The 12,528-nt window shown below is 37.3% G+C and overlaps 1 protein-coding gene across 2 annotated transcripts; it reads right to left on the bottom strand.

The window, feature by feature from the left end:
• Positions 1 to 2,693: 2,693 nt before the first annotated feature.
• Positions 2,694 to 12,036, bottom strand: SGO1 (shugoshin 1). 2 transcript variants are annotated; one of them, XM_004603945.2, is made up of 7 exons: positions 11,895 to 12,036; positions 11,617 to 11,813; positions 7,643 to 7,722; positions 5,881 to 5,942; positions 4,372 to 5,166; positions 3,060 to 3,249; positions 2,694 to 2,814 (listed from the first exon to the last, which is right to left on the bottom strand). In XM_004603945.2, exons 1-7 carry the CDS (start codon positions 12,034 to 12,036, stop codon positions 2,694 to 2,696), a joined length of 1,587 nt encoding a protein of 528 aa, XP_004604002.2. The 2 variants fall into 2 exon arrangements, with proteins under 2 accessions (XP_004604002.2, XP_054992563.1); XM_055136588.1 differs by lacking the exon at positions 4,372 to 5,166.
• Positions 12,037 to 12,528: the final 492 nt, after the last annotated feature.

Consider the following 12,528-nt stretch of genomic DNA (forward strand, 5'->3'; position numbering starts at 1 on the left):
TACTTTAGAGGCTGCAACTTCACTGTTAGGTTTCAGTTCCACGGAAACTTGGTCATATGTATATGTGTACAAGGATAGAGAAAATTCTTAGCATGAATGTGTAATAATGAAAAAGTTGAAGCAAACTCTCAAAAGGATTAAATATGGTTTATATAGTGAAACAATGATAAAAAATAATCTACAGCTTCCAACATGGATAAATCTCAAAAACATTGAAAAGTTACAGAAAGATAGTACATCAAAACATAAAAATTATAGAAATATTAAAAATATAAAATCAAAGGAAAAAACAACAAATTTAAATTAATTGACTTAATGAAGGGAAGGGAAGGATCAAAGCTAGGTAAGAAAAAATCAGAAGTGAAGGGTCTAAAAGATAAAAGTAAATGTAGTTGATTATTTAGGGCAGGAGATGGCAAATTCAGTAAGGGGATGGAAAGTATTTTAGGGTTTGCAGGTCAAAAGGGAAAAATAAAGAAACATGTTAAGTACTTTTTGAGGTCCAAAGTTGGTGCTTTACAAAAAAAAAAAAAGTTTTTATTAATTTTTTTTTTCTTACTGAAGAAACAAGAACTATTCTTAGTAGAGGCTGGAAAGATAGTACAAGTGGTCAGGGCACTTGCCAAGCATATAGTTGACCTGGGTTTAATCCCTATGGGTCCCCTGAGCTCCACTAGGAGTAAGCCCTGAGCATCCAGTGTGGCTGCAAGAAACAAAAAGCAAACTGTTCTTAGCTTGCAGACCATACGAATGCAGGCAGAGGGCGAAATGTGGCTCACAAGTGCCTTGGGCAGCTTGGTCAATAGTTTTCCAGGTAAAAATATTCTTTATCTGTTTGTCCTCAACATAGTATCCAACAGCTATGTAGCTATTGAGCACATGAAATGAGGCTACTGGGACCAAGAGATTGAATTTTTATTTGTATTTTAAATTTATTTGTGCTGGGGACTGAATCCCAAACTATATTTAGTCCTTAAGTTAGAAACTCATGTTTGTTTGTTTTCTTAGTTTTGGGGTCCTACACCTAGCAGTGCTCAGGGAATCACCTGACTTGGTGCTCATAGGTTTTTCCCATGGTACACAGGGACCAAGTGGAAACCAGGTTTGAACCCAGGCTTTTCGCATGCAAAGCAGAAACACCTGTGGAGCCATCTTTGGCCGAGAAATTCATGTTTTTATAGAGTCAAAGAACAGGCATCAGGGGAATGTTTGAGCAAACAGAAAAAACTGTGACAAATTATATAAAGAGTGTAAATTATATACATATTCCTTTAGGGATAGAAAATTTGGAGTGACAAAAAGGATGTTGTGTGTGATTAATGTGGAATGCAGAAAGATATGGAGATGCAGTCAAACTTGGAAGTCAAGATTGGAAGGGTCATCCAGTAAAGAATTTGTGGAAGAGAGAAGTGGTGTACGGCGAAAGTATAGCAGGCAAACTGAGCTTAGGACAATGCTTACAGGAAGTTTTATAGGGTAAGTACAGAAAGGACAAGAAGATCAGAGGCCAGGTAGCTTTGATCCTTAGAGAATAGAAGAAAAATACAAGTGTTATCTTAGACAAAACTTATTCTTACTATTTTTTTTTTTAAAAAAGATAACCTACAATGCCTTAAAATTTAAGAAGTATATACAAGTGGAAGGTTGTACTTTCAGAACTGAACAATTTATAGGTTGTTATAAATAGATTGGTCAAAAATACACATTTTAGCTGGAGAGATAGTGAGAGAATGCAAGAGCTAAGGCACTTGTCTTGCATACTGCCAACTCTGGTTTGATCTCTGGCACCACATATAATCCTCCAGGAGTAAGCCATAAGCACCAGTAGGGTGGCCCCAAACAAAGTTCCCTTCCGCAACAACAAAAAATACGCCCCCCCCAACTTAAAATGTGAAAAACCCAGAGGGTTTATTTGTGCTAGAGACACAGGGATAAAGGCACTTGTCTTTCAGTTGGCTATCAGCCTGATTTGATCCCTGGTATCTCATATGGTCTCCTGAGCAGAGTCAGTAGAAACTTTGAACACAGTTGGGTGTGACCTCAGCTGCCTTAAGTTCTACTCATACACATTTGAACTTTTGGCTAAGTAAGAAATTATTGATAGTTCATGTCACAATATATTGTGATTTTGTTGAGCTATCAATTTGAAAAACATATACCAAGAGATTGGGGTTCAGAACTAGTCAATTATTTTATCCCTAAACCTAAGCAAGCATTCTTTAATTAGGATTTTTATGTACATTTTATTGAAAAACTAAGAACAGTTTAAGGGATCTACAAGCAACTTGGAACATTCTACTTTTAATGTCAAGAATTTATTTTACTCAAGGTCCTGTTCTGATACATTTATTGGAGTATTTCTCACTTAAGGGAAAAGTAAATTGGCAGAAACTTATCTTAATTTCCAAAATTTTTCTAGAACCTATATTGTACTAAAATTAAAGTAATATAAGAAATACAAAGTTTTCCGTGTTTAGGTCCAGTTATTTATATCTTAAAAATAACCAGATTTACTAAGAATAAACATAACATTTGTAGTATAGTTTTGAAAAAATGTTCATGATCTGGAGTCCTGTTAGGAGAATATTCCATGACAATAGTTTAACGGACACTCAGGTATTATCTTACAGATTCTCTCCTAGAGCCGTTGAAGGAAGTGAAGGATGAGTTTCAAAGAGCAGTGAACAAACACGTTATCGTATGTGGGGCATACTTTTTTTCCTTTTAGAACTGCGCCTGGAATCCCTTTTCTGCTTGAAAATAGGTGAATTCAAGAAACACAAATCTGTAAAAGGGTCCCCTCTTCTCAGCTTCCTATAAGGGTAAAAAAAAAAAAAGACACGTATAATAATGAATGTCCAATATTAAAGCACTCTTCATTATAAGCTGCTGTATGTAAAAAAATGCCAACATTAATATTCCCACTGCAATTTTTTAAATCAAAAATTATGTGCTTCAAGTAAGACTCATCTTTGAGCAAAGGTGCACAACCCCCCCACCCCCCTGCCCTGACCCTCAAATACATTATTAAAGTGAGTTCCCACCAGTCAGATACTTACGAAGCAAGTGTAGGTTCCTTATAGTTCACTCTGGCTGTGCATCTACGCTTAGGCAGAGACACTGCTGGACTTTCTTTAGTCATTTGTGGAGAAAGAGAAAGTTTTCTGATTCTCACTACAGGATGCAAGAGGTCATTGGTGATATCCTTCAGGCTAAAATGGGGCGACTGAGGAATTTCAGGTGATTTACCTACAAAAACAACTTTTACTGAATATTGTTCCAATAACAAATCGATTTAATGGGTTGCTCTTATTACCCAGCATTAGTAATTATCAACACTTTGCCATTCTTGCTTATTTCAGTGTAATTAAAGCATATGCTCAAAAGACATTTGCATGCTAACTGGCTGACCTTGGGGAAATCATTCAGCTCTTAATCTACTTTTTATTTCTGGGGACTACCAAACAGTGCTCAGAAGATTCAGGGACCCCATCGATGATTCTTGGCTAGCTGGGCCAACGATGCAATGTAAGGGCCTGAGTTTGTGGTGCTGCTCACACGCCCTGGTGTTGGGGATCATCCAGGCTTTCCTGGCAGTGAATTGGGCCTCCACGGCTGTACCTGGTGATGTTCAGGGGACCATGTGGTGCCAGAGTTCAGATGCATGCTAAGCATGTATCTGTAACTGGCCCCTAACTTTTTAATTAAAAAAAATATTTTTTAAGTAAGCACTCTGGTGGTGGCGAAGATGGTTGGTGGTGAAGATCCAGTAATTTTATATGTCAAAGTCGTAAACACTATCATAATCATGTCTAAATATAATCTTAATCTAAACTAGAAAAAAAATAGGTGAGTCACTGGATTCATTTTCAAGGGGATAATTCCAGTGAGTGTATAAAAGGCATTTAATTCAACCTTACTCCAAAAAACTTTGTTCCCCTGACTTAAGTTTATTTACTGAAAAGAAAACGCATTCTTCATTACAAATAGTATCTGCTGTTAGAGGATTTAAAGGGCCAGAGAGAGGATAGCAGTAGGCACTTGCCTTGCACATGGCAACATGGGTTCAATCCCGGGCACTGGATATGCCCCCACACAAGTGATCTCTGAGTAGAGAGCCAGGAGTAAGCTTCAAAATAAAACCCCACAAAAGAGGATTTAAATGAGCTCAAAGCAGTCAGAGCCACACAACTGTGATTTCAGCATCCTCCTCTCCCACACTATTTAATCAGATAGTAACTCTCCCCAAAGAGACAGATGGCAGGTCTAAACCTCCCCCAAAGAAACAGATGGCATGTATAGTACATAAACACCTCGAGTGATAATATATCATAAACACTGAAAATATAGGCAAAGAAGTAGATCACTTACTGCTCGGACTATCTGCTGGCTTGAAGACCTCCATTTCATTTTCTGTGTCTGGATATTTTAGTCCTCTTTTGGATCGATGCCTGGTGATGGGGCTATTTGGCTGGCTGGTGTGCTCTTGACCGGATTTGCAAGTGGGGATATAGAGGTCACCAGAATCATCTGAATTACTTGACTGGCAGATGCTGTCCACTTCACAGTCACTGTTGTGTTCTTCCCTTTCAGATGTGAGGGTTTTTTGTCGGAAAGGAGTGAGATGAACACTCTCTTCCACATTAAAGTTGTAAGCATCAATGTGAGCATCAGACTCATCCACGTTTTCTTGAGAAATGAGGTTTTTATTTGCACCTTTATTCTTTGGCACACCTTTTGATTTTCTCCTGTCACGCCTTTTCTTATCTTTTCTTCTTTGCACATTTCTGTGTTTACTTTTAATTTGTGCAGATTCACAGTCTAAGACACTCTCCCTTTCTTTATTAGATCTTTCTGGGCAAATCATCTTTGGTGATGGGCTATTTTGATCTGTATTCCATTGACATACATTTCCCCCCCTATTTGTAGTAATATGTTTGTTCATTAGTGGGTCCGCAAATCTAAGTCTTTCCAATTCAGAGTACTGTACTGAAAAGTGACTTACTTCAAAATTATCCAAGGTATCAAATTCATCTAGATTGTTAAAAGTTTTATTTAAGTTGTGGCGGAGAGATACAGTTCTAGGTAAAGTATTATCTTTACACTTCACTTCATCTGAATCCAAATTAAATTCCAGTCTATTATGAGGAATAGTAGGTACTGGCTCTGAGAATTTAAAAAAATGAGAAAAAAGTTTTACTCTGTAGAAAGTTTAATTTCAAAAAAATCTTAGAATTTAAAAGCTAAAACCAGAAATGAATAATTATTCTTTGGTTTTCCATATTTACTGTAAGTAAATACCTGGAAACTTACTAGTAACATTTATTTGACAATATAAATGAATGGCTTATATTTGATCTGTGAGAGAATATTATGTAACCTTCAAAAATATGCTAGCTTGGGATTTTATGTGCCTGACTTAAAGGCTTCAAGGGAAATGAGTAGTCTAAATATATTTGTATATAGGATTCATAGAAAAAGAACATCTCAGGGAACAAGAAGTGCTCAGAAATTCAGGGGCCCCATCAGTTGTTCTTGTCTAGTTGGGCCACTATTGCTGATTACATAGTTGGCACAATAAATGAATATATTTTTAAACTCTTATTCTATATAAAAGAAATTAGCAGGCAAGGGAAAAGAGTAAAGAGCCGGAGCTCATTCTTGCACGCAGGAAGCCCCAAGTTCAGTCCCTGGCACTGCATGGTTTCCTGAGCACTAGCAGGAGTGACTCCCAGCGGGATTAGCTCGAGTACCATTGGCTTGTGGGCCCAAACCCCTTCCCATGAGAATGAAGAGAGAAAGAGAGAGCTTAGCTTTGAGCAAATACCACATGAACAGATTTTAAGACATCAAACAAAAAGAAATGAGAAATTTAATTACCTTCTACTTGGCATGATTCTATTTGATCTGGAAGATGAGCTTCTTCTTGATGAGGAACTTGCCTTAGAAAATATCAGTGAAAAATAGGAATTTATTTAGCCATTATGCAACAAAAATAAATCTAATGCTTTGTTATAAGTTTTTTCTTTCCTTTAGTATCCTTTCCTAATCTCATTCTAATTCAGTGTATCTGTTTTCTGTTGAAGGAAGTAAAAACGTGTGTGTGTGTGTGTGTGTGTGTGTGTGTGTGTGTGTGTGTGGTAGTGGGGATTGGGTAGGGCATGCACCCTGTGGAGTTCAGGGGAGCATGCAGTGCAGAGGACTGAACCCGCATCTTCCACAATGTATAAAGCATGAGCTCCAGCCCCCAAGCCATCTCCCTGGCCCCACCAGAAGAGATTTGTATGATTACAAAGAAGCTGATATGTTATTGTCTGTCATTGAACGCCCACTACAAGATGTAACATCATCTGAAAACAGGCCACAATCTATATGACTTAACTAGAGAAAGAGCTATATAGAATTGATCTATAAATATCTAAAAAAAAAAAAAACAGTGATTATTTTTCAGGAGGTGGGTTTACTTTTTTTTTTTTCTGGCAGTACATGCTTTTTGTGGTACTTAAACTTCATGATTAAGTTCAGTATTGGATAGAAGTTCTATCCGTTATTACTTCTATGAGTAGAGAGGTGCATATATACAAAAGGATACATGACACTGTTTTATGGCATGTATTCTTACTAGGTGCAGTATTCTTCTCCTACTGCTACTCTCATTTAATAGATAGAAGCCCAAGATGCTGTGAGCTATCCCACAAAGGACATCGCACCACATAAACAATCTGGTGCAAAAGGTCACTGCTGAGGGGTGAGGTGGGGGAGTGGGGTTGGTGGTGCTGGGAGTGATAGTACAACAGGTAGGGTATTTGCCTTGCACTCAGCCAACCCTGGTTCAATCTCCATCACCCCATACAGTCCCCGGAGCACTGCCAGGAGATAGTCCTGAGTGCAACAGAAAAACCAAAAGATAACTAGGTCTAGGCTCCAATACTGTGTGTGTAATATATAATACAAACACACATATGTCAAATTCACTGGACTGTGCCATGCACAGTTAATATCAGTGTATTTCACTGTACATAATTTTATCTATAATTCATAAGCAAGCTAAGTATACTTAGTGGTGATTTTAAGAATGAATTAGATTAGCAGGACAGTGGGTGACCTGTTAACAGTAATGTTTAATATATAAACTATATTACATTTGTCTTCTAGACAATTTTTACTATTGGCAGAATGCCACCGTGGTATTTTTGAATAAGGTTTTGAATGAGAAACCTCTCTCAAAACATTAAGGAAAGCATGGTCAAAAATAATTGTTTAAAAACTCAAGACCACTCAACGAATTAAAAAATAAAAAAAAAAAATAGTTTGCTACATATACCAGAATTTCAACATGAGTTTTCTTTAAAAATAACCAGTAGAGGGGCTGGGTAGGGCATTTGCCTTGACTCGGCCAACCCGGGTTCAATTCCCAGCATCCCATATGGTCCCCCGAGCACCACCAGGAGTAATTCCTGAGTGCATGAGCCAGAAGTAACCCCTATGCATTGCCAGGTGTGATCCAAAAGGAAAAAAAAAAAAAGATAACCAGTAGAGACAATATTAGACTCCAAATACAATACAAATTTAAATTTATAAATGGATCACAGAATTAAGTTTTGGTGTTAATAGTAATAATAATAATGAATTTGATACTAACATTAAATCCTTCACAAATAAATCACCAGAGTTGTTGTCACTTGTGGGGTCCATTCCAGACGGATATAATTCTTGGTTTTGCTATTGTGTTAAAACAAAGAAAACACTGTTACAATTTAAATATTCATAACAAAGCATTCAATTACTCAATAATAAATACTATTGACAGTTCACTGGTGATGGACACCAATCTCTGAACCAGGCCTATAGAAGCTAAAAGTTAAGAGTAAGCCCTATCTTCTTAAAACTTCCATTCAAGTAGAGGGGAAGATATTCACCAAAGAAAATGGATATATAAATAATCTCACATAGTGGTAGTGGCTATACAGAAATACTCATGGGTGAAATGAAAGGAAAAATGAGGGTGGACAAGAATAGTAGAAATAAGTACCAGGAGGTTGACTTCATGGCTTGGAAGCTGGCCTCACATTCTGGGGAGAGGGCAACTCAGATAGAGAAGGGAACACCAAGTAAAATGTGGTTGGAGGCCATGCGGGGGAAGGGTGATGCATGCCAAATGTAGACTAGAGCCTGAACACAATGACCACTCAACACCTTTATTGCAAACCACAACACCTAATTAGAGAGAACAAAAGGGTATACCCTGACACAGTGGCAGGGTGGGGTGGGGGGAGATGGGATTGGGGAGGGTAGGAGGGATGTTGGGTTTATTTGTGGTAGAGAATGGGCACTGGTGAAGGGATGGGTTCTCGAACTTTGTATGAGGGAAACATGAGCACAAAAATGTATAAATCTGTAACTGTACCCTCACGGTGATTCACTAATTAAAAAATAAATTAAAAAAAATGAGGGTGGAGGGTTCTTTTAGATAGAGTAACTTTTATCTGAAATCTGAAGGATGCAAAGGAGTTAACCCTTGAGAGAAAATTAAAAGAAAAATCAGGGAAACTAAAACTTCAAAAGTCATCATGAGAAGAAACCTTGTTATATATAAAGAAAAGCAATGTGCCTAGAACACAGTTAATGAAAACAGGAGAAGTGAAGGTCTTAAGAACCATGAACATTAATTTTAGACTAGTGTAATGGGAAATCACCTGAATTCTAAGCAGGAGAGTAAAACATTCAAATTAAAAACTAAAATTATATGTCTGGCTATTCATGTGTGAAACATAAATTGAAAGGGGGCAAGGAATTAGGAAGAGTTGCATCAGGGGTTAGGATGTCTTTACTTAGAACTAAAATTCAATAGGTAAAGCCCAGTAAAAAATTTTTTTTTAAATGAAGTTATAAAATTTGCTTTTATTTATTATTTATTTTTTGGTCACACCCGGCGATGCACAGGGGTTATTCCTGGCTCTACACTCAGGAATTACCCCTGGCAGTGCTCAGGGGACCATATGGGATGCTGGGAATCGAACCTGGGTTGGCCACGTGCAAGGCAAACGCCCTACCCGCTGTGCTATCACTTCAGCCCCCGCCCAGTAAAAATTTTCAGATAACAGAATGCTCAGGGCTAGAGAGCAGTACAGTGGGTAGGGTACTTGTCCTGCACATGGCCAACCTGGACTTTATATCTGACACCACAAATGGTCCTCAGAGCACCACCAGAAGTCATCCCTAAGCACAGACAGGAGTAAGCTCTGTGTTGAGGGTGTAACCACCAAACCAAAACCAAAAACTAAAACAGCATGCTCAGATGGAATATGAGTGAAGGTAAGGATAACAAGGAAGAAGGAAACCTTAAGCTTTTGACTTAGCAAATGAACAAACTGTTTTGTTGTTTTGTTACCAGCCTTATGGAGGCTGGTAAATATATGCCATTTCCTTTTAGTGTGGGGAAATAAATTGTGCTTTTGCACATAATTCGTTTGATGTTCCTAATAAATATTTAAGTGGTTCATTAGATCAAATAACACCTTTATCCATGTGCGCATAATTTAAAACATCTGGGGGATGAGGGTAAAATAACACAGGTCTATGACAATTGACATTTAAAAGTAAACTAAAACCAAACTTTAAAACAAAATGTAGTTGGCATTGCCAATAAAGTATCAGTGAGTCACCTGTTTATGTCTGACTGCCTGGTTTCAAATTTGCTTCACAGATATAACCAAGTCTTTAGCTCGAAGTGTGAAATGTAAAATTAAATTCTAGAGTTCTTCGCTTTAAAATTTCCTATTATTTAGTTGCTTTTTATGGAAAAAACTTAAATTTTTTAGATCTTTCCCTGGTTACATTCTTGGAATATACTTAGTAATTACGTATATTGAAATAAGTAGTAAGTAAAGCAAGAAATAAGTTTAAAAAAAAAAAAAGAGTAAAGAAGTCACCAAAGGGGCTGGAGTGATAGAACAGCGGTTAGGGCGTTTGCCGTGCACATGGCTGACCTGAGTTTGATTCCCAGCATCGCGTATGGTCCCTGGAGCACTGCCAGGAGTAATTCCTGAGTGCAAAGCCAGGAATAATGCCTACGCATCGCCAGATGTGACCCAAAAAAGGATAAAAAAAAAAATTCACCAAAAGAGACTGAACAGGGACAGAAAGCCAGGATAGCATGATGGTAAGAAAGTTAAGAGAGGAAAGCAGTGCAATGAATAATCAGTGTTGTGTGTCACCAGTGTCAAAGAAAATATGAGGGCTGCCAAATGAATTTGATAACTAGGAGGTTGTGGTGTTCTTGGCAGAATACAGCATGGTAAGGATAAAAAGGTGCCTGAGAGTGAACTCAGATGTGTATGGAAACTGAGGAAGAGAAGGTAGTAAGTGCACTGTTTTCTTTAGAACATTTCTGTACTGAAAAGAATCGGAGAAATGAGGGCGGGAAATGAAGCATGACAGTATGCATTTTCTTTTCCTCTTAAGGTGAGAGCTTCTAAAGCACACTTGCATGGCAGCTAGAAGTAAGCAAGCTATTCAGTAAGGAGAAAAACCCTGGTGGTGCTCCGGGGACCATAAGGGATGCTAGGGACCAAACCTGGGTCGGCTGCATGTAAGGCAAAGCCCTATCTGTGTTATTGATCCAGCCCCCTAATCTCACATTCTTATCTGGTTTCCTTGCCTAAGTGCCAACACAACTGTCTTCATTGATATAGCAAACAGATGGTCATTTGCGAAGAAAATAAACTGTTCTGATACTATTCTGGCACCACTCTTTCTCTCTCTCTCCCCTATGTACTTCCCCTGGCAGTGGTGTCTGAGAAAAAGAAAGGAGAAATTGGCTCATTATTACTCTTCTTGGGATTAACACGCAAGGAAACACAATATTCTAAATCAAGATTTCTCCATGGTCATTATAATTTTGGTTGGCTCGTAATACAATCTAATACACACCAATTATACTAAATATGAGACTGGCAAGATGTTCATAATTCTTATCTGGCTAATTAGTTAAAAAAAAAAGATTTTTTTAAAAAATACCCTCCAAATAAAGATTATTCTTATGAAAAACTGCCCACCAAATGGATATAGTAAAATGACACAGAGAAGCCAACATTTATAGAATTGATTGAAATTTTTGGTTTTAGTCTGATTCAATGACTACTTTTAGGTTTTTAGCCTTGTTTTGCTATTACTGAACTCAGCTAAATATTCAAAGGATCTGGCAGTGTGAAAGGCTAAACTCCTCAGAACTGTTTTACTACCTGCTTTCAGAACTAAGTGAATCAAACACAACACTCAACTACCTATATACTTAAAGCGTCCTGAACTAGCCACATACAAGAGCAGTGTGCAACACTGAACATGTTTTGATCAATTCACTAATAACAGATAATCATCTGTGATTTAAGTAAGATGACCTGATCTAAACTAATTCATGACTTTATTTTCTTAGAAATTCCAGCCATAATTTTTTTTTAATGTCTTGGCCACACTGGTGGTGCTCAGGGCTTACTTCTGTCTCTGTGTTCAAAGATTACTCCTGGCACCAGGGTAGCATGGACTGAAGCTAGGTGCGAGGCAAACGCTCTATACTATCGCTCTGGCTCCAGAAATTCCATCCTTGAATGAAAGTACCTGCTCAAGCTCTTCTGTTCGTTGTGAAATAAGCTTTTCTTTTAATTTATAGAGCTGATATGTGAGACAGTAACATTCTTTTTTCAGCTGTAGAATGATATCTTGGGCTTCTCTCACTTTGCTCTTTTCATTTTCCAAAGCTACAACCAACATTCTGTTGTTGTCTTGGTAGTTTTTCAGTAGTGCAGAAGTGTTAGCTAAAAAAGGGAAAAAATTAAATTAGTTATTAAATATATAATTAAGAAGTGGTATAAAAGGACAAAGTGAAAATCACTTACTAGTTATCTGGCCTGGTGCAGTGATGAAAGACTTTCGTTTGCCAACCTCTGCCAAGTTTTTATTCCTTTTTTCTTTCATTCGTTTTTTTATTTCTTCAAGACTGTCTTGAAAAGATTTTTTAAGGCACCGTTCCTTGGCCATCTTCTGAGTAAAAATTTAAAATAATCAAACATTCAAATTTTCTAAGAGATAAATCAAGCATAAAACAAGATTGAAAGCACAGGTTATTCATAAAGAATGAACTGAACACATAGTAACTATAGGATTAACTCAAAATTAAAGCTAACGTAAGATTTTTTAGCTTTAAATATCACGAATATTTTGGCATATTACCCTCATCAGGTATTTGTTGAGGGAGATTAATAGCTGGATTCCTAACCCCCAAATTCTGTAACATGCTATTTATTTATTCCTTTATCAATTCTCCTTGGAGAATTACTACATACCAGACACTTTAGGAAACGCTTAATATGTCCTGATGCTATTGGTATTTATTTTCTATAGACAGTATTTATGACCAACAGCGTTTAGAGCTAATAATATATTTGGGCTTTGTTTGCTATATCTTCCCTATATTTATTCTACCTATATTATTTATTGTTTTTGGGCTACACCTGGTGGTGAGTGGAGCTT

This window comes from Sorex araneus, chromosome 4 (assembly GCF_027595985.1).
Source record: "Sorex araneus isolate mSorAra2 chromosome 4, mSorAra2.pri, whole genome shotgun sequence".
NCBI classification, from domain to species: domain Eukaryota; kingdom Metazoa; phylum Chordata; class Mammalia; order Eulipotyphla; family Soricidae; genus Sorex; species Sorex araneus.